The following is a 23,195-nucleotide window of genomic DNA, read 5'->3' as shown; positions in this document are numbered from 1 at the left end:
AATCATGTCCCCGTCCACATAACTAGCACCCTCCTCCTTGAACCTAGAGAAAGACCTATTCTTCCTCTCCAAGTCCTTACTGGCCTGGCTCCCATTCCCTTTTGACCCAGGACTAGGGCTATTTCCCTTGACCACCTACCTCACTCTGGCCATACTCTGCCTCTGTCTTAATGTGTCCAGCCTCAGGGCCTTTGCATCTGCTGTTCCGCCAGGATCACCCTTCCTTTACCCACTGTTGTCTTTCAGAGCCTGGTCTGAGGTCACCTCCTGCTCTAGCCACACCCCTCTAGTTTACCATCTTCAACTCCTGGTGTGCTCTGTTACTTCCTCACCTTCTGCCTCCCCCAGGGAATGTACCCCCCACCCCCAGCAACTCAGGTCTGGCTGATGAGAGGAGGGGCCAACTCTGACCCAGCACCACTCCCAGCTGGGAGCGACCCAGCTCCAAACTGACAGATGGCACCACTGCCCCGCTCACCACCCTGGAAAGCACCCCTAGGACATGGCGCAAAAGATCCAGCCCCTGCTTCTGCAGGGGCATCACCTTCCGGTGAAACTAAAAACACAGACACCCAGATGTTGCCTCCCCCCCACCTCGGGGATGGCTTAGCCTGTTTCCAGAGTTACATGTCATGAGAAAAATGGCCCACAGGGACCGAGTTCTGGGCCTGTCGAGCAGAAGCCAGTACGGAGGAGTGTCTGTTCAAATGGCAAATAGATGGCAAATCTGTACGAAGAACGAAGATGAGAACTGAACTGCCGGGAGGGGGAAGCGCTGGGGGCAGCTCTGGGCATGGGCCCTGGGGAGGGGAGTGACCTTTCCTTTGTTCTATTAGCTTTTCCATCATGTTTTCTTATGCTTTTTGAAACGAAGGGGGAGTATGAAAGGAAAATCGCTTTGTTGGAGGGTAGAAAGCTCCGAGAGGGTATATGCCCCCATGCGACAGAAAACCCGACTGTCTGTATTGAGAAATCAAATACCCACCCCCCCAGTACTTGCCTCCATAAATTTACCCTGAAATGTGTGAGCACCTACTATAAATCTAAATGCCCAGAGATGGAGGGTAAGTTAGGAGGGGGTGGGATTCCTGGCGTCTTGGGAGTAGAGCCACGGGGGTTCTGGGAAAAGGTGAGGCTGGGATGAGCAAGAACATGTGGCCTCAGCAGGGCCAGGCCCATAGCCAAGGGTTTGAGGGACTTGTGGGGGTTGAGGGAGAAAGCCCCTGAAGACAGGTGAGTGCCTTTTCTTTGCACATTTCACTGCCAGGCCAGGACCTGACCTCAGGCTGGTGTTCAAGGCCAGAAGGGTAGGAGATGGCAGGGGAAGTGGGGGGGGGGGAACCAGCATGCAGAGATATGGGCAGCCACTGAGGGAAGAGACAGAGGCATCCTCCGAGACCTTTCAGAAAGCCTCAAAGGACAGGCAGGGGAGTGGGGCAGAAAGGGGGTGCCCAATCAAGATTAGGTCTGCCAAATAAAATACAGGGCACGGAATGGGACATACTTATAAAGATTAAAAATTATTCGTTGTTAAAAAAAAAAAATTATTCGTTGTTTACCTGAAAGTCACGTTTAACTGGGAAACCTGTAGTTTTCTTTTCTAAATCTGGAAACCCTAGGCCCAGATCTTCTGGCCAAGCGAAACTGGGGTCCGCTAGGGGAGAGAGGAGGAGGGGCCCTATTGATGTCCGTCCTCTCCCCTCCCATCTCCTCCAGACACCCCACGTGCTCCCTTCTTAGGCTTTTCTTTGTCCCCCACACGTTGTCCACGACCCTTAACTGCTGAAGTTTCCCCCTCCCCTCCTCTCTTCCTTTGTTGTCCCCCGCCTCCCACACACTCCCACATTACCCCATCCGCCCACTCCTTCTTCTCAGATACTCCTCTCTCCATCTTCCACAGCCCTTCGCCTTTTCCCCACCTTCTCTGGTACCCACCCTTCCTCCACGTCCCTTCACCATCCTCCCCTCCTCCAAAGCCCCTCTCTCCGCGGTAACCTCCTCCCCAGACACCCACCCTCTCCTCTGCGAACCGCCTCCCCTCCCCACCGCAGGTCCCCGGGGCGCACGAGGGGGAACCCCGGCCACCGGCACCGAGCTCCACGCAGGCGCAGAGTCGCCCGGCTTCCCTGAGGCCGCCGCCCCCCTCGCTGCGGCCCGCGCGCCCCGTTGCCAAGGCGACAGTGAGGGCCGAAGCGGGAACCTCCGGAAGACCCCGCTCGCTCTCCCTCCCGCGCCACCGCCTCAGCAAACCCCACTCTGGTTTGAGCCGGTTTCCCCACCCCGCCCCCAGTGCGCACTGCGGCGTGTGAGGATTCCCTTGCCCATAGGGCTGGGGTCGGGCAGCGATCGACGCATGCGCCCCCGGCGAGGCTTTCCCTCCCCGCCACGCGCTCGACGGGAAAGCCCTAGCGCGTGAAGCGAGCACCCCCGCGCAGGCGCAGTGTGCGCCCGGCGTCCCCACGGCCCCGCCCGGTCGTGCGGGCAATGCGCGCGGGGAGGGCTGGGAGAGCACGGAACTCCCGTCTCACGCCCCCTCCCGCGCACTGCAGCGGAGCCGGGGATTCCCTGCTGCCCGCGCGCAAGCGCGGGCCTGGGAATCCGCGGGGGCGGGGCCGGAGAAAGAAGGGGCTTTTCCGTGAAATGGAACAAAGGTTCTTACCGTAGTGCTTTTGTCAGAGGACCGAAGGCGGTCCTCTCAACTCCTGTCCTGAGTTTTAACCTCCTCTGTGGTCCACCGGCCGTCCCTCTGCAGGTCCCCAGGTGAGCTGCCACACGCAGCTCTGATACCCTTCCTACATTGCTCACACACGCGCCGTGGCTCCCCGTCGCCCTGGGGTGAATTCCCATCCCTCAGCCTGGCGGCCGAGGCCCTGCATGCCCAGCTGACACCTTCCTTCCAGTTAATCACTGTTAGTCGCCAGTCCTCCCTAATTCCCCGCCACAAAGACCTCAACGTGGCCATGCAGGAGGCTCCTTTGCCGAGCCTTCCTTCAGGTGATGCCTTTCCCAGGCACCGTCTCATTGATTCTCCAGATAGCCTGCGGTTAGATACTGTTCTAGTTCCATTTTATGTAAGAGGAAACAGACTTAGACCCATTAAGGCCCTGGCGTAAGACCCCAGAAGTAGAAGGAAGAAGCCTCTATTTGTGGGGAAACTTCTGGGCTCAACCCCCAATCCAGATCCCCCTGCTGCCCCTGATGGCTCCCTCGCAGCCCTGGGTGCTTTCTTGGGTATGTGACACAGGCAGGTGATTTAGTTTTCCCATCTGTAATGGGGATAAATCGCTCATGGGGCTGTCCCCAGGGTTCAGTGAAACATCACCATGTGCTAAACCAGGGCTCAGCATCCAGAGGATGGTTCCCACTGCTGGTCTCCTTACCCCTCTTGAACCCCCTCCCACCATGTTTCTTGGTGGCCTTCTGCCTCACTTCCCTAATCCCCTCAGGGTCTTCTGGGTTACTTCCTGGATTCCTCACATGCCTTCTGGTCATTGTCTTAGAGTTGCCTCCAGGATCTCCACACTAAGCCAGTGCTCCAGATATGTTGGTTAGTTTTATGCCAGCTACCATCGTTTCAGGCACCTTCCATTCTGCATTTTAGCTGAACCAATTATTAATGGCACCCCTCCCTTGAATAGGAGACTTGTGACATCCAGGCCTTTGTACAGGTGGTTCCTTCAGCCCTTCCCGTCCCTGTATGTGTAGAGAATTCCTGCGCATCCTTCAGGGCCCTCCCTCCATGAAACTGTCATGGCCCCCTCTGGCCCAGCCCTGACACCACACAACTTGGGGGGAATGGGGACCAGAGGTCACATGGAAAGCCCTGTGGGTGCAGGGAGGGTATTGCTTGCGTGGGAGCCATAGCAGTGACCTGGTAAATACTTAGATCCTCCCTAACACGTGTGGGCCCACCTAGCTGCGGCCCTCCCTTTCTGCGAACTCTCCAGGGCCAACTAAGTTCTAGGAACCCAGAACCAGGTGCAGATCTCACCCAACCCTTCCCAAAACATGTGGCCTCTGATGGGACACTTACTCCTACCCAGATCCACCTGCGTGCTCCAGCCTCCAAGCCCCTGCCTGCCTATACGATGGAATCTGACTCATCTCCCACTCAGGGCTGCTCTGAAGAAATCCTCCACTGGGAAGTCTGCCCAGGACTTGACCCAGATGCCTCCCACATTGGACTAACACCACAGCAGCCAGCATTTCCTGACTCCCAAGCACAGTATGTGTGTGACCTGACTCCTGACTTTGAACCAGAATCTCAGGATGCTAACTACATCATCTCTAGGTTGCCTCTGGTCCTGCCCTGAAGTGCTCTGTGACCCAGAGCCAGCGTCTCAATCTCTCTGAGCAGCCCTCCTGCAGCAGCCCAGCCATGGCTTTTGGGGGTGGTGGTACAGGTCCCTTCATGGACAAGTGGCCCAGCCAGGTGGGAATGCATGAGCCAGGCCCAGGTGACAATGGGCTTGCTGCAACAGGAGGGCATTTTGGGGCCCTGATCTCTGCCTGTGACTCCTGCATTCCCGGGCATTCCAGCCCTCCTCTCCCCACCACCAACCTGACGCCCACAGAGACTCCTAGAGCACACTCTGCCTCACCGACTGCCTTTATTGGGCATCATTCCCAGGGCTCTGCGGGCGCAGAAAGGGGGTGGCGGGCATCACTCGAAGCGGGGACTCTCCAGCGGGAGGCATGACCTATGATGCCACGTAGCCCCCAGGACACTCGCCTCAGCCCCGGACCTCTCTGTAACCCACGCAGCTGACCCAGCAGGAGGGCGTGTGAGGTCACGACCCTGACTGCCTGTGGGGCGGCTCCCCCAGTTCTGGGCTCACTTGGGGGCATTGAAGGTTACGGCCCGCTGGTTCATGGGGTTGTCTGGCGACCGCAGCCACTCCTTCTTGAGCAGCTGCTTCAGCTGCGACAGCCGCATGTTGGGGTTTTCTTGCTTGAGCCGCGGCAGCTGTGCCTCCTCGAAGGCAGTGAAGGCCGCCCGCATGCGGCGCTCTGGGTGCCGGTCCGCAGCCTCTTCTGCCACGCTAGGGTTGGACAAGGGCGTTAAGGGGCGGGTCTATGGGGCGGCCCCGCCTCGACGCGTAGCCCCGCCCCTGTGCCCATTACCTGAGCACAGCAATGGCATCCTCAATGGTGCGTGCTTCCACGCTGCCCTCCTCCAGCACGCGGCGGTTCACATTCTCCTCCAGCGGCACCTCCAAGTGGCTCTTGGCTTTCTCGACTGCCGGTGGGAGGCAGCCAAGTGACAGAGACATTACACAGAGACAGAGAGAGATAAGCAGGGATGCAAGAGTCCAGAGAGATGACAGAGACGCAGTGGGGGAAGAGAGGGGAGAGAAGAGGAGGCTGGTGGGCAAAGGATGGGGGAGCCCTCTGGCCCTCCCTGCCCCCTGCCCAGGGCACGCTGTCCTCTTGCCTAGCCTGCAGCTGGGCACACAAGAGGTGCCCCACTCACGGCTGGTGTCTCCTCAGCCTCAAGGCACCTCATTAATGCCCTGAGGACCCCCTGGGGCACAAGCCAGGTCAGGTGCAGAGCAAGCAAATACACGCGTGTGCGTGCCCATGCTCCCCGTGCTCAAAGCCAGACCCACCAGGCCGCTGGCCACCATGCTTCACCACAGCCCAGGCAGCTTCTCTGGGGCCGAGGAAGAGGCGCTAGACTCAGCCAGGGGCAGCCCCGCAGCCTGTCCTTTACTGGGTAAAAAGGCAGCTCCAGAGCCCACCTGGGTCCGGGGCTTCTTTGTGCTGGTGGTCTCGGCGGAGTGTCTCCTCGATCTGGGCCCGGGTGACCTTGCTGGGCGCAGACGCGCGGGGGGCCTTGCCGCCCTTGAGCTTAGAGTCCTCCTCCTCCAGCAGGCGCTGCGTCTCCTTCTTGCGCTCAAGCTGCTCCAGGCGCCGCTTCTCCTTCTCCTCCTGGGGTGGGGAGGGGGTGATCAGGCCCTGCTATGTGCTAGACCCTGTGCTATGCACGGGGCACACTGCTGGGGCCCCATGGGACTACCTGAGGGCTCCCAGCCTACGTGACTATGGGAACAACAGGGAACCCTGGCCACGGCAGGTGGGTGGATGGTTTTGTGGTTTTTTTTTTTAGATTTTATTTATTTATTTCACAGACAGAGATCACAAGTAGGTGGAGAGGCAGGCAGAGAGAGAGGGAGAAGCAGGCTTCCCACCGAGCAGAGAGCCCGATGCGGGGCTCGATCCCAGGGTCCTGGGATCATGACCTGAGCCGAAGGCAGAGGCTTTAACCCACTGAGCCACCCAGGTGCCCGTGTGGGTGGTTCTTCAAAGAAAAGTGACACCTGGGCCAGAGGAGGAGCCAGCCAGGAGCTAGCTGGAGGACAGGAGCGTCCTTAGCTGTGGGAATGCAGGTGCAAAGGCCGTGAAGCAGCAACCTCCTAGAGGTTGGTGTGGCTGGAGAAGGGAGGGGAAATGTGGAAGGAGGAGAGGTGGGGAGACAACAGGAGCCAGGGAGGGTCTGAACACTTGTTGGCTGGAGCAGGGGGTTCTGCCCTTAGGACAGTGGCCCCAGCCCAGTGTCACAAGGGACTGGTCCCACCTTTGCTCCCCAGGGAGACCTTGATGCCATCTGGCCTACAGGACTTGCCCTTGGCCACTGCCCCTCGACTACTCTAGGGGGCAGAGCCATGTTCTGGTTCATTCATAATGCAGGGCAGCCATAGGCTTGGAACGTTCTGCCACCTCCCATTTGCACCCCCACAGGGCCCTGCAGCCCAGGTACCCCACTTGCCTACCCTCTGCCTGCAACTCTGCCACCTGATTTCCATGCCTTGAGGATGGTCCCCACTCCTTCAGCACCCTCTGTGACACTGCTATAGTGGGACTAAGTGTCCCAGGAGATGACTCCATATGCCTGAGGATACCCCGGGGCCTCTGACCTCTACCCTGCCTGCCCAGTAGTAAAGTGGGGGAGAGGTTAAAGGTTAGGGGCTCCCTTGGGGCTGCGTGGGTGGTTCAGTCGGTTAAGCGTCTGCCTTCGGCTCGGGTCATGATCCCAGGGTCCTGGGTTCAAGCCCCACAGCAGGGAGCCTCCCTCCTCCTCTGCCTGCTGCTCCCCCTGCTTGTGCTCTCTGTCAAATAAAGAAATAAAATCTTTAAAAAAAAAAAAGGCGGGAGGCTCCCAAACCTATGTCCAGGCCTCTCAGGCCAGGCCACTGTGCTTTGATCCTCAATTCAACCATCAATCAGAGATAATGTCCTCCCAAGGCCCCGACCCCCGCATGGTGCTCATACAGCCCGTGTTCATTCAGTCCTGCCTTGACCTTGGCACTGGCTGCTCTCTCCTCCCAACGCACCCATGTAGCCTCCTTCCCTGCTTCCTCTGGCTCCTCCTGAGTTCCTGGCTCCCTATTGGGCTCTTCCACCCCATGGCTTTTTCCCGTGTTCCACAAATTCCTGTTTCTCATCTTCTATGTGGTTTGTCCTGGAGGCAGTCCCTGCCCTGGGTTTTGAACAGCTGCCTTCTGACCCCGGGTGCAGTACCCAGTAGGTGCTTAGTAAAAGTACGCTGAATGAATGCATGAATTCCCAAAGGCTCCAATAACTCAGGAAAGACAGGCAGCTTGTCGCCACCAGTCTCTACGGACATGGGACTGAGGAGGGAATCAGAGCATTTATACTCTGACATTCAGCAAAATTTTTTTAAAAAGTCACTTGCCGTTTTTAAAAAAGAGCAATTAGCAGTTGGCAGTATCTGGTGATGGGAGATATAAGTCTGCTTCGCAAAATATTCCAGAGCCGTAAGGAATGAGTCTATGAATAATTGACATGAAGCCCAGACAGTCAGGTGCTCATCGCCCAGTTGCTTAATATGGAACAAGTGGAGACGAAATGCTGACTTCCAGGAGGGGCGATGAATTACAGCCCCGTCCATGGCTGATGGCTGAGGGCCAGGAGAAACATGGCTGTGGGACCCTATTTAGCTCAGGACATGGGCTTCGGGGTAGGATATCTGGTGAAAAAGGTCTTTGGTGTCATGTGAGGGGAGGAGGTTTGTTACTTTTTAGTGCTTTGGAGTGAGCATGGATTTGCTTTTCTCTTTTAAAGATTTTATTTTTTAGGGGCACCTGGGTGGCTCAGTGGGTTAAAGCCTCTGCCTTCGGCTCAGGTCATGATCCCAGGGTCCTGGGATCGAGCCCCGCATCGGGCTCTCTACTCCGCAGGGAGCCTGCTTCCTCCTCTCTCTCTGCCTGCCTCTCTGCCTAGTTGTGATTTCTCTCTGTCAAATTAATAAAATATTAAAAAAAAAAGATTTTATTTTTTCCTTTTTGTTTGCTGCTGTTGTTTAAGTATGTTCAATGTGGGGCTTGAACTTGAGATCCTGAGATCAAGACCTGAACTGAGATCAAGAATCAGAGGCTTTAGGGGCATCTGGGTGGCTCAGTCAGTTGAGCGTCTGCCTTCAGCTCAAGTCATGATCCCAGGATCCTGGGATGGAGTTCCGCATCAGGCTCCCTGCTCAGTGGGGATCCTGCTTCTCCCTCTCCTGCTCCCCCTGCTTGTGCTCTCTCTCTCTCTCTCTGTCAAATAAATAAATTTTACTTATTTTATATAAATTTTATTTATCAGTTTGAGAGAGAGAGATCATGGGTGCTCGAGCAGGGGGAGGGGCAGAGGGAGAAACAGACTCCCTGCTGAGCAGAGAGCCTGACCTCTCTGGCTTTTCTCTCTGCATAATGGCTCTTTGGCAGACAATGCTTTTTGTCTTTTGGGTCTTCAACTTTCCTATATTGTCAAAATACTGATAGTAAAAAAGAAAATTTAAAGACCTCCATGGACCCAATGCAGCACAGGGCCTGGGGAAGGAACCAGTTTCCAATGTCCAACTAAAAACAAGGCAGGTTCCAGTCTCGCACAGGAAGGTGATAGGGAAAATTCACAAAAGTGCCCAGGTGCACCAGGAATTGGGCAAGCAGTGATGGCATGTCACCCCCGCTATTTTCTACCACTGTTAGCAATCTGGACAAGAACCTCTGACCAGCTAGGTGGCACAGCTATAAATGGGTCTCTGCCGCCACCTACTGGACCCAGCAAGTCAGTACCAGCCCTGATCCACAACCCAGACACCAATTAGGTACCCATCAGAGGGCAGACAGCCATGCCTGCACTCTTCTGTGTTTTTACACACACCTGGAAGAGCCGGCGAGCCCTGGGGCCAGTAGGGTAAATCCAGGGGACCTATTACAGCAGTTCTTGGCACAGCTGACATGGGGCTGGCTCATCATTTGCTGTCCGGTATCATGAAGTGTGCTGGGTAGCATGCCTGGCCCCCACCCACCAGATGCCAGCAGCACCTTCCACCCACTGGTTGTGACAATCCAAAATGTCTCCAGATGTGCCAAGTGTCCTCTGAATGCAGAATCACTCCACGGTGAGAAGTGCCAATCTAGCCCAACCCTGACATTACATGAAGGACAAAGTAAGTCCACACAGGGCAGTGGATGCCTTCCCATTCCCTAAACATGCCAAGTCCTAGCCACCCCAGGGCCTTTGCACGAGCCTCTGCCTCCACCTCCCACCTTGCCCTTGCTCCATGTCCAGTGTCTCCTCACCCTTCAAGCCAAAACCCCAGGGGCCTCCGGCCACCTTCTACCACGTTTCCATGTTGACTGCCCACTTTAGCCTCAGGTGCAGAAGCCTGGGAGCCACCCACCTTGCGCTGTTCCTTCCTCATGACGTGTTTGTCCTCATCCTTCCAGTAGGCATCCTCCAGCTCCTTCTGCTTCTTGGCATCAGCTGCTGCCTTGGCCTCAGCCCTCCGTGCCCGGGCCGCTGCCGACTTGGTGTTCTCACCCTGGAACTTCTTGGGCATCCCTCAGCAGGCTGCAGGAGGAGGGCAGGGAACAGTGAGCAGGGGGCATCCACCCTTGGTACCGCCAGACTAACACCTGCAGTCAGGATCCCCCTGGAGCCTTGATGGCCTTGTCTACAGAACGAGGGCTTCAGACTTCGTGATCTCCTTTTTAAAAAAATGTATCAAGGGGCGCCTGGGTGGCTCAGTCGGTTAAGCTACAGCCTTCAGCACAGATCATGATCCCAGAGTCCGGGGATAGAGTCCCATATCCGGCTCCCCGCTCTGCAGGGAGTCAGCTTCTTCCTTTGCCCCTTCCCCACTTGTTTTCTTGCAATCTCTCTCAAATAAATAAATAAAATCTTTAAAAATTTGTAGGTAAAATGCACACAAGAAAACCATGAACCCTTTTAAAGTGCACAATTTGGTGGCATTTAGAACATTCACAATGTGCAACCATCACCTCTATCTAGTTCCAGAATATTCCTATCCCCCCAAAAAGGAAATGCCACACCCACAAGTAGTCACTCTCCCTTCCCCCCGCTTTCTGTCTCTAAGGATTTGCCTCTTTGGGACATTTCCTGGACACGGAGTCACACGCTCCTTCACTCAGTGTGATGTTTGCAAGGTTCACGTTTTTGAGCACAGGAGAGCTTCGTTCCTTTTGACGGCTGAGTAATATTCCACGTATAAACAGACCACATTTTGTTTATCCATGCAGCGCTGATGGACATCTGGGTTGTTTCCATTTTTTTGGCTTTTAGAGTCATGATTCTGGGGCCCCCTGGGGGCCAGACTGTGTCTGGCCCCTCTGATGTTACCACTTATGAGGCTTCGGTCCCCAGAGCCCTGAGGCCAAGTTCTCCTCACCCAAGTAAGAGGTTGCTGTGAGATGCTCCCAATGACCCAGCCTAGGCTTGCACAGCTGGCAACCTGTGATGACTGGAAAGCTGCTGTCCAGCAGGCCCCTGGTCTGTGTGAGTCCCACACTGGGTGCTGCAGAAGTGATGCACACAAATGGCAGACACCAGCCCTTCGTAAGGACCAACTCCACAGAATGCCTCGAAAGCCTTCAATGTGGGAACTGCCCTTTTTCCCATTCAGAGGTGGGGGAGTCAATGTACCTGGCCAGGTTGCCTAGCGCTGAGTCTAGGGTCTCACCTCCAAAGTCTGCCTTCCAGGTGAGGAAGAGAAGGCTGTGTGGCCCAGGCACGTGCTTTCAACTTTCTGGGCCTCAGTTTTCCTCATCTGGGAAATGGGCTGATGTCCCTGGTTGTTTGTTCCCCCTGAACATCTCCAGCTCCACTCTCTTAGGGAAATAGGCTCAGCATCCAAGAATGAAGGAGAAAAAAATAGGGGGGCCTCTCTGACTCAGGACCACCAGGTCACCCCATTCTAGCTGTGTGACTTGTGGGGCACCTCACAGCCCCATTGGAAACTCTTAACATCATCTACCATTTGCACAGTTGGGCACACTGGGCTCAGGACTTTCTACACAGTGTCTGAGTGAATTCTCCCAATGCTGGTGTGTGGCAGCAGAGCTGAGACCTAAAGGAGGCAGCCCTGTGAGGACGAAGAGATGGCACGTCTGGGCAGAGGACACAGGATATGCAAAGACCTTGTGGCAGACCCTCGGTCCCAACTGTGATCCTGACCACTCCCCCATCCCAGGATGCCAGCTTCTGAGACCACTGGGGCCCCCCACTTCACATCAAGGGGTGGCCCCTTGGCCAGGTGGCCCACGCTGAGACTGAAGAAAGCCCCATGGGGCAGAGCAGGGCAAAGTCGGGGACATCTAAGGACCCAGAAGACTCAGGGTTGAATCCTGGCTCTGCAATCACAGCCGAAGCGCTCCCTGAGCTGAGACACGGGGTGGATTCCAGTCCCTCCCTGGACAGGATGCATGAGCTGCCACGGGGGTCCACTAGCCTGATCCCGCACTTCCCCCAGCTGCTCCTTGGCCCCTAAATCAAGCATTTATTACTGAGTGTCTACAATATAGCTGACTGAACACCCCCACCCTGGATTCCCCAGGGGAGTGCCAAGAACTGGGAGTCACTGTCTAAGTTACAGATTATGGAAACTCCCCACCCTACTCTCCCCCCACCTTCCACTCACTCTGAGTGGCAGCCACACCAGCCTCCCTGCCATTTTTCAAACATCCCAAGCAGGTTCTCACCTCAGGGCCTTTGCACTTCCTCTGCCTGCCACCTGGCTGCTCCTCACTCTTTTTACCCAGGTTTTAACTCCTATTTAAATTTCAGGGCCCAGCTCAGGTGTTGCTGCCTCCAGGAAGCCCTCCCTGAGACACCCTCTCTTAGACCACAAACTTCTTTCTGAGGCACTTGTTGGCTTGCTGTTTTATGTTCATTTATGTGATTATTTGACAAATGGCGATCTTTCTCAGCAGGCTGGGAGCTCTGTGAGGGCAAGGACTACTGTGGTCACTACTGTGTCCCCAGTGAACTGTACAGCAGGAGCTCAATGAATGTTCTGAGCAAATGAACGAATAAGCGTCTACTTCCAGAGCTCCCTCAGTATTTACTTCATACCTGGGCTGTGTCCAAGCTCAGCTCCTCACTGCTCTTCCCACTCACCTCCCTCTCCAGCCTCTGAGCCTTTGCTCCTGCTGTTCCCTCACCTGATACACCCTGCCCCATTCCCTCCTCCTATGAAAATCCCGCCCACTCACAGGGATTTGGCCCCAGCATCCTCTCCTCCCACAGCCCACTGCTTAAGACCCTCAACTTCACCCCAAAGCCTGACAGGACAATTTTGATCCTCTCTTCAGGCTGGGACGAGATGTTGATGTTCCCTCAATATTAATATGTTGAAGCCCTAACCCTCAGTGCGACTGTCTTTGGAGACAGGGCCAATGAGGAGGTGTCAGAGATGAAGTCAAGTCATAAGGGCGGGGCCCTAATGGAATGGGGCTGTTGCTCCTCGAAGAGCAAAAGACACCAGAGCTTGCTCTCTTCCAAGTCAGGAAGACCGCCTGCACCAGGAACCAAACTGGCTGGCACTCTGACTTCCTAGCCTCCAGAACCGTGAGCAAATAAATTTCTGTTGTTTAAGTCACCCAGTCTGTGGTTTTTTTTTAATAGCAGCCTGAGCTGACCAATAGACAGGTCTTCTTCTCTGTGTGGTGATAAATACTTGCTCACACACACTTTTGTCACTCAGTAAACATGCACTGAGCACCTAGTATGTGTGGGACGCTGGGGAAAAGAGGCAGGAACGACATGACTGCCAGGCTGGCTGGGAGATAGACCATAAGGGTGACCATTTGCCAAGAGAACTGTGATGGGGACTTGCAGTGCACTGGGGAAGCCCAGAGGGGGTTTCTGACCCAGCCTGGGGACTAAGGGGTGTCAAAGGGCTTCCTGAAGGAGATATTTAAGAAAAGGCCTAAAAGTGTAAGGAGCTCGGAGCCCCCAGAAGTGTGGGGGAGGCAGGCTGGGAGGCGGGGATCTGTATTCCACGGTGATGAGAAGATGCGGAAAGCGTTTGAACCGGGAGGCGCAGATCCGTGCTAAGAGCCCTGGGGTTCATTGAGGAGGTGAATTGGAGGGGTGAGATATGTAGGGAGCTTTGGCAGGGATCCGGGGAGTGTCTCTGGATGGGCAGGGGGGTGCATTTAGGAGAGAATCAAGACCCAAGTTGATTGGATGTTAAAGTAAAAGAGAGAATAGAAGATGGAAGTTCAACAGTCTCTTCCCAGAAGCCCTTCTACTACCCCTTCTGAGATCTCCCTGCCCGTTGTCCCTATCCCCGGCCCTGACCCCACTAAAGTGGCTGGGGCGTCCGTACCCAGCTCTGTTACCCCCAAGCCTGGAAAGTGCTCAGAGGCAGGACCGGAGGTGGCTGGCCGCGAACAGGACATAATTCCTCTGGGTCTCAGTCGCCCGCTCTGGAAAATGGGTACAGCCACCCGCGAGAGCCCTCTAGACTGGGCGCCGAAAGTGCCCCGGTCTCTAAGCACCCCGCCTCCAGCCCTCCGGGGTGGGGGGTGCTCTCAGGCCTAGCCGCCCCGCCGCCCCCCCGCGCCTTGCACCCCGCCCCACCCCGGACCCCGGCTCCGCCCGCACCGCGGCCGCTCCTACCTCCTTCCCCCAGCGCCGGCCCGGTCGCGAATCCGTGACGCCACCGCGGGGCTTGCGCGCCGAGCTCCCAGAGGCGCGCGCTGATTACGTCCCGGCGCTTGTCGCCCTCTTGGTAAGGGAAATCCTGCTCTGGCCTCCAACCCAAGCCGAGGTTATCAGCCATTCCTTTTCCTCTTGGAGAAGAGTATATTTTATAAGGCTTCACCCCTTTCCCTCGCTCCAGATATTGGCGAACTATGAGGAGAGGTAAAAACTACAGTCGAGAATATCGTCCTTACCAAGATGGCCATTGCCCGGATGAAATATGGCCGCTTCCACTTCACACGTGGTCTGGCGGCGTCAGGCGGGAGCTGCCCGGCCACCAGGGTGCGCCAGAGCCCGCGGTCCACCCGTGGTCCCTAGACCGGTCAAGCCCCAAGGAACCCTTCCCAGTCTTTACCGTCGCTTTGCGCTTTGAAGGCGCTCTTCTAGTCCCCACTCTCTGCTTCTCACCTGCGAAGCTGGGGAGGGCGGGAACAGGAGAAAGGGGCAGAGAAATTAACACACTCCACCCCGTTCAGGTGGGGAAACGGGCAAAGGGAGACGGGCAACTGAGTTTAGCGAAAATGAAAATGTAACCAACCGCAAGCAGCTCAGATTCCTAGCCAGTCCCTCCTGAATTGCTGCACTCACCCACTCCCTCAAAACACACCTTGCTTAGTTTATTCAACAGTTAGCTTGGGGTTGGGGGTGGAGGGAGGGCAAATTGTCGGAGGCACCTGTTCTTCAGTTTCAAAGTTTACTAAGTAGGCTTAGTGTCCTCATCTGTAAAAAACGATAGTACAGTTGTGGGAAACAGAGGCAGAAGAAAAATTATGAAATTTCCTTACCTACTGACAAGCCCTTAAAACACGCAGGTGACTCTCCTCTAGGGACTCAACTACTCCCAACCAGGATCCTGTAAGTCTACTCTAACGATTCCTTTGGAAACTTTATCTCTAAACCTCCAAGATAGTGTTGACAATCATTCCCACATATGGCCCACTGATAGACACTAAAGGGTCTCACGAAAAGGTTTTATTACTGGTAATAACCTTTTCCCCAGACAGTAGCTAGCCCCTCAAGGTCCTAGAAACCTTGCTTCCAAAATTCCTTAGAGACTTACATCATCCCTAATCCCCTCCCCAAATTACAAGTATATAATAGACCACTCCTCACATCCCTGGGGCAGCAGCTCTTCCTGTCCATGGGTCCTGTCTCCATGCTTTAATAAACCACCATTTTGCACCAAAGATGTATCAAGAATTCTTTCTTGGTCATTGGCTCCGGACCTCACCCCACTGAATCTCACCTATGTTCTAGAACTTCATCATTTGGCGCCCGAATGTGGGGCTGTGAGTCTTTACATTTGGACTCTGACCTTCGGTGCAAAATTGGTGAGTACTTTCTCTCTACTTCCTTTAGTCTCATTTCAGGGGCTTTTCAAGGAGTATGGTCTTATTGGAACACTTGCATGTCGATTGCTCAGGCTGTAATCCTCTAGCCCGTGGCTACTCTACGGGGAGGAGAATGTCTGCCTTTTGGCTGGAAGTCAGTACCCTGGCCGGAATGGTAATAAGACCCAGAAACTTGATGTCCTCTCTTTACTCCTGTTCTTATATAAAGTTGTCTGTCTTGGGCATGGGACAGCCACCTAAGTCACCAGGATGGCTGCCAATCTTAAGACTCCCATGTGAGGTTTCCTCCTGACTGATCTAATGTGATCCCTTCCACATCCCTGGTCTAGCTACTTCTGGCCATGGGATCTCCATTGGGAGCTGGCCAAAACCAGTACCTGATGAATTAAAATGCAACCGGGAACACTTACCTGGGGAAGTTGGCTGTAAGAACCACATGTGCTGGAATGTCACATAGATCATGATGGATTTCAGTCTTTACTGTTTCTTGTCAGTATCTTCTATAAAATACTTAAAGCTACGAAGTTGGGTAATTTCCCCTTGCCAAAGTTTTCTAGTATTTCCATGGGTTAAAATGGCAAAACAGTATGCAATCTTCAGGACAAACGATGGCATGATATGGCACAGTGTTTTGGTCCATTCACCATGCACCCATTGGCAGCCTAGGACGCGATGGGGAAGAGGAGGGACGCCGGCACCCCTCCAGGGCCTTTTATGGCAGGAATCCCTTCTGGGGAAGGCAGGATAATGATCAATAGTGATGTCTTGAGGGACGCCTCTGGTCGCTTTTGACACATGGGAACCTCTGACATATCCTGCATGGTATGCCACCCAGGCATCAGGGGGTGGGAGGTTGGGGGAACCAGGTGGTGGGTAATAGGGAGGGCATGTGTTGCATGGAGCACTGGGTGTTGTGCGAAAACTATGAATACTGTTACACTGAAAAAATAAATTAATTAATTAAAAAAAGATAGACATGTCTTTTAAGTTATAGCAGTAAACGTGAAACTTCAACCAAAGTTTACTGAAGGTCAAATAAGCTCATGTTATTTGTTAAAATCTGTTAGTAAAGAGATGGCTAAACTGATGGTTAATTGTCTGTCTCAAAGTTTTAATGGGTAATTGCTGAAGTAGCTTTCAAAGTCTTTGGTAACATGAAAGTTTAAAGTTTTGCTTGGATAACAAATCAAATTAAATTTGTTGGACATCTAGGTCTTTTCCAAATAGGATAAAGTGCTAAAGCATTGACTACTGGATGTAGATTTGTGCTTTTGACTTCTTATTGCAAAGAAAGTAAGAATATTCAAATCTGTTGGTAAACATGTGTTTCTAAGAGTACAAAATTCTGCTAAGTGTAACTAAGACTGATGGAAATAAGGGAAACAACTCTGTATGTGGAAAAGTAGAAGATACGTAAGAAACATTTAAGGAATGGAAATGCATTTTGTTGAAGGTAAAAAGAAAAGAAAAGAAAAAGTAATTTTGTCTTAAATGAGATGGTTGTTTGGAAGGAAATGGCTTGGGACAAAACCTGAATGCAAAGAAAAGTTGTAGAAGGTTTGTGAAGGGAAATCTTCAGAAAAGGAATTTTAGGTATGGTCAGGACAGACTAAGATTGAAGTCAACTTTTAAAAAGACACTGGTATAGAAAGTCTGCTTTCTCTCTGTTCAAAAAGGACAAAGTTTTCTTAGATTAATTGATCTGCTGTTAAGAAGAAAATGTAAATGATTTTCTCTTTGCCTGCCCAGAAAAAACAGTTTCAATGTTTTGTTTTATCAGATATATATTTTTAAGATTTTATTTACCAATTTGACAGAGATCACAAGTAGGCAGAGAGGCAGGCAGAGAGAGAGAGAGAGGAGGAAGCAGGCTCCCTGCTGAGCAGAGAGCCTGATGTGGGGATCGATCCCAGGACCCTGGGATCATGACCTGAGCCGAAGGCAGAGTCCTTAACCTGCTGAGCCATCCAGGCACCCCTCAGATCTTTTTTTTTTTTAAGATTTTATTAATTTATTTGACACAGAGAGAGAGAGATCACAAGTAGGCAGAGGGGCAGGCAGAGAAAGAGAGGAGGAAGCAGGCTCCCTGCTGAGCAGAGAGCCCTATGCAGGGCTTGATCCCAAGGTCCTGGGATCATGACCAGAGCAGAAGGCAGAGGCTTAACCCACTGAGCCACCCGGGTGCCCCTGTTTTATCAGATCTTTAACACCCTTAATCCTATTTAGGCATGTGCTTTAAAAAGGTTTTAACAAACCTCCCCAAGATTTAAATCTTGAACGAAGTCTTGATTCTCTTGTAAAATGAGTTTTATCATCAAGGAGATTCATATAAAGGACTTTCAGGAGAAATTCAATATATTAAACTAAAATGGGTAAGAATTTTCAGAACTAACTAAAGCTGCATTCAAACTAAACCAGAATTAGTAGCATGGGACTAAATGAACTAAAAGATTATAGTGTTATGTCTCTCATTTTAGACATTGCTGGTTCTCTAATGTTTGCTCTTTCAGACTAAGAAAACTTTTTCTTAAGATGTCTGTGACTTACAGAGATGTAAAAGTATTCATTTGTAAACAAATCAAAGCATTCAACTTTTCTCTCTATCTGAACGCTCTTAAATGCAAAAGGTCTCCATAAGTATTCTTTCCTCCACGGCAATCAGTCATTGGCATAAGTTCAATAACAATCTGTTCTCCTTGTAACAGGACACCATTGGAAACATGGGTTATTTTACCAAGGCTTTGACTGGAATGTCATATTTGAGAGAGACATGCATAGACTCAGATATGACCAGACAGCTTTAAGGAACTAAGGTTGACTTTATGAAACCTGGAGCCATAAAGACCATTGGAACTGTTGGCCTGATACCTTGCTTACAGAGTTTCCAGCAGCCTCACCAGGTGAGTAAAGAATGTCATTTCCTGGCAGGTGCAGAAACCTCAGGATACTTTGGGGACCTCAGAAAGAGGAATTTGCCAAAATCGACAGGTACTGCTGGCATGTTTGATGGCAAGTACGTGGCTTGGCTTCTGGCCTGGAGATGTCTGATGGCAAGTACATGGCTTGGCTTCTGGCCCGGAGAGGCTACTGAAAGTTCCACCTAGAGATTCCTTATAAGAAGTCCCAGCAAAGCAGATTCTAAAAGATCTATATGATCACTCACTGTTCTTGCTGAGCTCATATAAGTAATTAGGCCAAGTTGTTGAAACTGGACTTGTTTTTCAAATAAATTAGTCCTGATTTGGCTATCTCTGGAAATGGGGTTATTTTAGAGAGGAAAATTATGTTTCAGTAACGCACCTTTGTGGATGTTAAGTTCTAGATTTTGTTGTCTTTAAATATTTGTTTACCTAAGCTAGACAACTTGAGGTAAACTTCAGAGAAGTTGTACAATAGCTCGTTTAGACAATCTTGCCTAATATTCTGTAGGGATAATAACAGAACCCATTGGGCACATAACTTAAATATTTAAACAACTGGAAAAATGGGATTGATTCCCCAACAACTGTATAATTTAACCATCACCTTGTGTGTGGCTGGAATAATGAAATTGCCTAAAAGCCAGCATACTGCACTCCATAGGATTAACTATGGACTTGTGGAGATAACGGATGACTCCACTTTCTTTATGATTGGATTGGATGATGCATGTGGGACTCCCCTTATCTCTTGACAAGTTTTCTCCCACTTGTCAGTGATCCTCTGTAATCAGGATATTGTTAAGTCTGGACCACTCAAAGGGCTTCTTAATGGTTTCATCCCTTAGTCATATTTATCCTAGAAGCCACCTCTGTTGAGGTACAATTGCAAACAAATGCTTTAGCTAAGCATAGAATAGCCTTCCTCATAAAAAGAGCCTCAAAGCTCTCTATGGGACAGTCTCTAACTATAATGACTTCACATCAGGTCCAGATTTGTCTTAGAAGCCAAAGGTCACCAATGGGTGATAAAGGCCAACTTATTAAATACTGGGCTATACTTACAGATATACCGGAAATAATACTTAAAACTTGTCAAACTTTAAACCTAGTTACCCATATGCCTGGACCTGACCATTGTACTTCTTTCTCTATAGAGCAAAACTGTTCAGAGGTTATTGATCTTGCTTACTCTAGTTGGCCAGATTTAAGATGCCCCTATTAAAAATACAAATGACAGTTTACTGATGACAATAGTTTTCATAAAAAGAATAAGAAAAGCTAGGTATGCCATAGTGCTCACTAGCACTTTGCAATTGCCAAAGCCTTAAATATAAACATTAACATTGACTCCAAATATGCCTTCCTGATACTACATGCCCATGGAGCTATTTGGAAGGAAAGGGTATTGTTGTCAAGCTATACTCCCCAATCAAATATGGACCCGAGATCATAACCCTTCTTTTTTTTTAAGAATTTACTTATTTATTTGACACAGAGAAATCACAAGTAAGCAGAGAGGCAGGCAGAGAGAGAGAGGGAGAGAGAGAGAGAGAGAGAGAGAAGGAAGCAGGCTCCCACTGAGCAGAGAGCCCAATGTGGGACGCAATCCCAGGACCCTGAGATCATGACCTGAGCCAAAGGCAGAGGCTTAACCCACTGAGCCACCCAGATGCCCCGATCATAACCCTTCTTGAGGCTGTACACCTGCCCAAGGAGGTAGCAGTGATTCACATCAAAGGACATTAAAAGGATATGACCTTAGAATCTAAAGGAAACAATTTAGCAGACCATCCAGCTAAAGAAGCAGCAAACGGAACCCAGTGAGCAAATTAACGTGCCTTCTTACTCCTGTGAGCCCATAGAAGATCTCAAACTTCTCTTCAAACAAAAATGAAGGTTGTATTTATTCTCTTTATCTTCCTTTCACCTATCTTAACTGACAATTCCTTTCTACAGTGTGCACAGCATTATGCTGAACTTCAAAATCAAACATATTTTTGGATATGTGGAATTTTGCCTATGTCAAGTTCGTCCAGGTTACCCTGGTGGGTTTCCCTTTACAGGACACTGATTGGCATTCTCTGCAGAATTATATTTCGGATATAATATATGAAGACAGTATGTACCAGGATAAATCTATCACTAATCAAGATGTTTCTTCCTGGCCCATGATCAGTGAAACATGGAGTGCACCAGGACATAACCATACTTTTTCATACTCTCAAACTATTAAAATCCTAACGGACCTTACAAGCCCACAAGTTAATACCCACCAACTAGGGCCTAAGCTACAAAACCCTACTTGTCGCTGTACTGAGGATGGCATATATCAAATTTGGGATACACAGTTGTGGCTCACACCCACTATCGGACAGCTCAGTCAAAAGGCAGTTTTATGCTGACAACAAAGAGATCATACAGATGATACTTGGACAAATAACACACGACATCTGGGATGGCCTTAGATGTCCTGACAGCAGCACAGGGTGGCACATGCGCAATTACCAAAGCAGAAGGTTGTGTGTACATCCCAGACTATCACAGAAATGTCAGAGGACTAATAAAAGTCATGAATACCCAGATTGAGGCTCTACAGGATCCCTCTCTCTCAGTGATTGGTTAAGTTCCTGGCTTAAAGGAGGACTATGGCTAACAATTAAAAATCTCCCTTTTGGACTTCTCATTCTTATAGCCTTATTAATCTTTTTTTTAAAAAAGATTTTATTTATTTATTTATTTGACAGACAGAGATCACAAGTAGGCAGAGAGACAGGCAGAGAGAAAGGGAGAGGGGGAGAAGCAGGCTCCCTGCCAAGCAGAGAGCCCAAGGCAGGACTTGATCCCAGGACTCTGGGATCATGACCTGAGCTGAAGGCAGTGGCTTAACCCACTGAGCCACCCAGGCGCCCAAGCTTCATTAATCTTAATGTGTTGCCTTGTTCAGTGTTTCTCTACTTGGTGCAGACTCTATTGCTGCAGTGATGTCATGACGATAGATAATCCTTACCCTGCACAGAGACACTTCTTCACTGTCAGCGCTGGATTCAGCTCCCTCCCTCTTTTGTAACTCCCCTACACATTCCTCAACTGATCAATGTTGACCCTAGTGGGTAGGGACAACTCTGTGCCCCTGTTCAGCAGGAAGAAGTTACAGAAGATGAGACCTTCCACCTTCAACTACCTTAAAGACTTAAGGGTCAAAATTTTTCAGGGGGGATTGATGAGAGGAAACAGAGGCAGAAGAAAAATTATTAAATTTCCTTACCAACTGACAAGCCCTTAAAGCACTCAGAGTGACTTTCCTCTAGCGACTCAACTACCCCCAACCAGGATCCTGTAAGTTTACTCTAATGATTCCTTTGGAAACTTTATCTCTAAACCTCCAAGGTAGTGTTGACAATCATTCCCACATATGGCCCACTGATAGACATCTAAAGGGTCTCACGAAAAGGTTTTATTACTGGTAATAACCTTTTCCCCAGACAGTTGCTAGCCCCTCAAGGTCCTAGACACCTTGCTTCCAAAATTCACCTATGTTCTAGAACTTCATCAGTACTAGGAGTATGAAGGTGGTTGCATTGGACCTGGCTGTGGGGAAGAGGCAGGTTTTAGATCTAGGGGCAGTCCAGGCAGGATGAGTTGACCACAGAGTCATTCTGCTAAGGGCAGCCCCAATGACGCTGCTGGGACCTCTTTGTTCTAAAGCCTGCTGAGTTCCAACTGTTCTGCAAGAGTCCTTATACCTCCCCATTGCATCCCTCTCCTCTTCCCCATTCTCCCTCAGCTGTAGCCACACCAGGCTCCTTTCTGCAAATTGCCAGGCATGATCCTGGCTCAGAGGGTTTGCCAGTGCTATTCCCTCTGCCCCAGCTTTTCCAATAACCAGCTCCTTCTCTTCCTTCAGGCTTTGACCCAAATATCCCTTCCTGAGCAAGACCTCTCTGACTTTCACAACTGGTTGGTGCTCCATCCCCAGATTTTTTTTTTCTTTTTGTATTTTCTGTCATAGAAGCAACTTGCTTTATTCATTTGTTGACCTGTTTGTTTTTTGCTTCTCCCATGTCAGTGATGTCTGGAGGATGAAACCCTGTAGCTGGAATGGAATTTATCATCAAGAAGAAGAGGTTAAGCATACAACTAGAGGCCTGAACAACCAGGGTTTAAGAGCACTGACCTCCACGCAGTCAAAAATTTGCCTAGGGGTGCCTGGGTGGCTCAGTGGGTTAAAGCCTCTGCCTTCAGCTCAAGTCATGATCTCAGGGTCCTGGGATTGAGCCCTGCATTGGGCTCTCTGCTTGGCAGGGAGCCTGCTTCCCCCCCCCCTCTCTCTGCCTGCTTCTCTGCCTACTTGTGATCTCTCTCTGTCAAATAAATAAAATCTTTTTTTTTTTTAAAGATTTTATTTATTTATTTGACAGAGAGAGATCACAAGTAGGCAGGCAGAGAGAGAGGTGGAAGGAGGCTCCCTGCGGAGCAGAGAGCCCAATGCGGGGCTCGATCCCAGGACCTTGAGACCATGACCTGAGCTGAAGGCAGCGGCTTAATCCACTGAGCCACCCAGGCACCCCAATAAATAAAATCTTAAAAAAAAATAAAGTTTAAAAAAGTTTGCCTAGGGGCGCCTGGGTGGCTCAGTGGTTTAGGCCGCTGCCTTCGGCTCAGGTCATGATCTCGGGGTCCTGGGATCGAGTCCCGCATCGGGCTCTCTGCTCAACAGGGAGCCTGCTTCCCCCCCTCTCTCTCTGACTGCCTCTCTGCCTACTTGTGATCTCTCTCTGTCAAAATAAATAAGTAAAAAAAATCTTTAAAAAAAAAAAAGTTTGCCTATAACTTCTGACTCCCCAGAAACTTAACTACTAATAATGTATTGTTGACCTGAAGCATTACCAATAACAATCAATTGATT

General features: G+C 51.0%; 1 protein-coding gene across 1 annotated transcript; it reads right to left on the bottom strand.

Annotated features, from left to right (window-relative positions):
• Positions 1 to 4,591: 4,591 nt before the first annotated feature.
• On the bottom strand, positions 4,592 to 14,057 carry CCDC124 (coiled-coil domain containing 124). The gene is made up of 5 exons (XM_045991365.1): positions 13,933 to 14,057; positions 9,692 to 9,861; positions 5,742 to 5,931; positions 5,125 to 5,239; positions 4,592 to 5,042 (listed from the first exon to the last, which is right to left on the bottom strand). The coding sequence occupies exons 2-5, from the start codon at positions 9,848 to 9,850 to the stop codon at positions 4,835 to 4,837; spliced, it is 672 nt and encodes a 223-aa protein (XP_045847321.1). The 5' UTR covers positions 9,851 to 9,861; positions 13,933 to 14,057; the 3' UTR covers positions 4,592 to 4,834.
• Between the last annotated feature and the right edge of the window lie 9,138 nt (positions 14,058 to 23,195).

This window comes from Meles meles, chromosome 20, assembly GCF_922984935.1.
Source record: "Meles meles chromosome 20, mMelMel3.1 paternal haplotype, whole genome shotgun sequence".
In the NCBI taxonomy this organism is placed as follows: domain Eukaryota; kingdom Metazoa; phylum Chordata; class Mammalia; order Carnivora; family Mustelidae; genus Meles; species Meles meles.
Note: the sequence above shows the minus strand (reverse complement) of the source record. Positions and strands in the feature narration are given on the sequence as shown.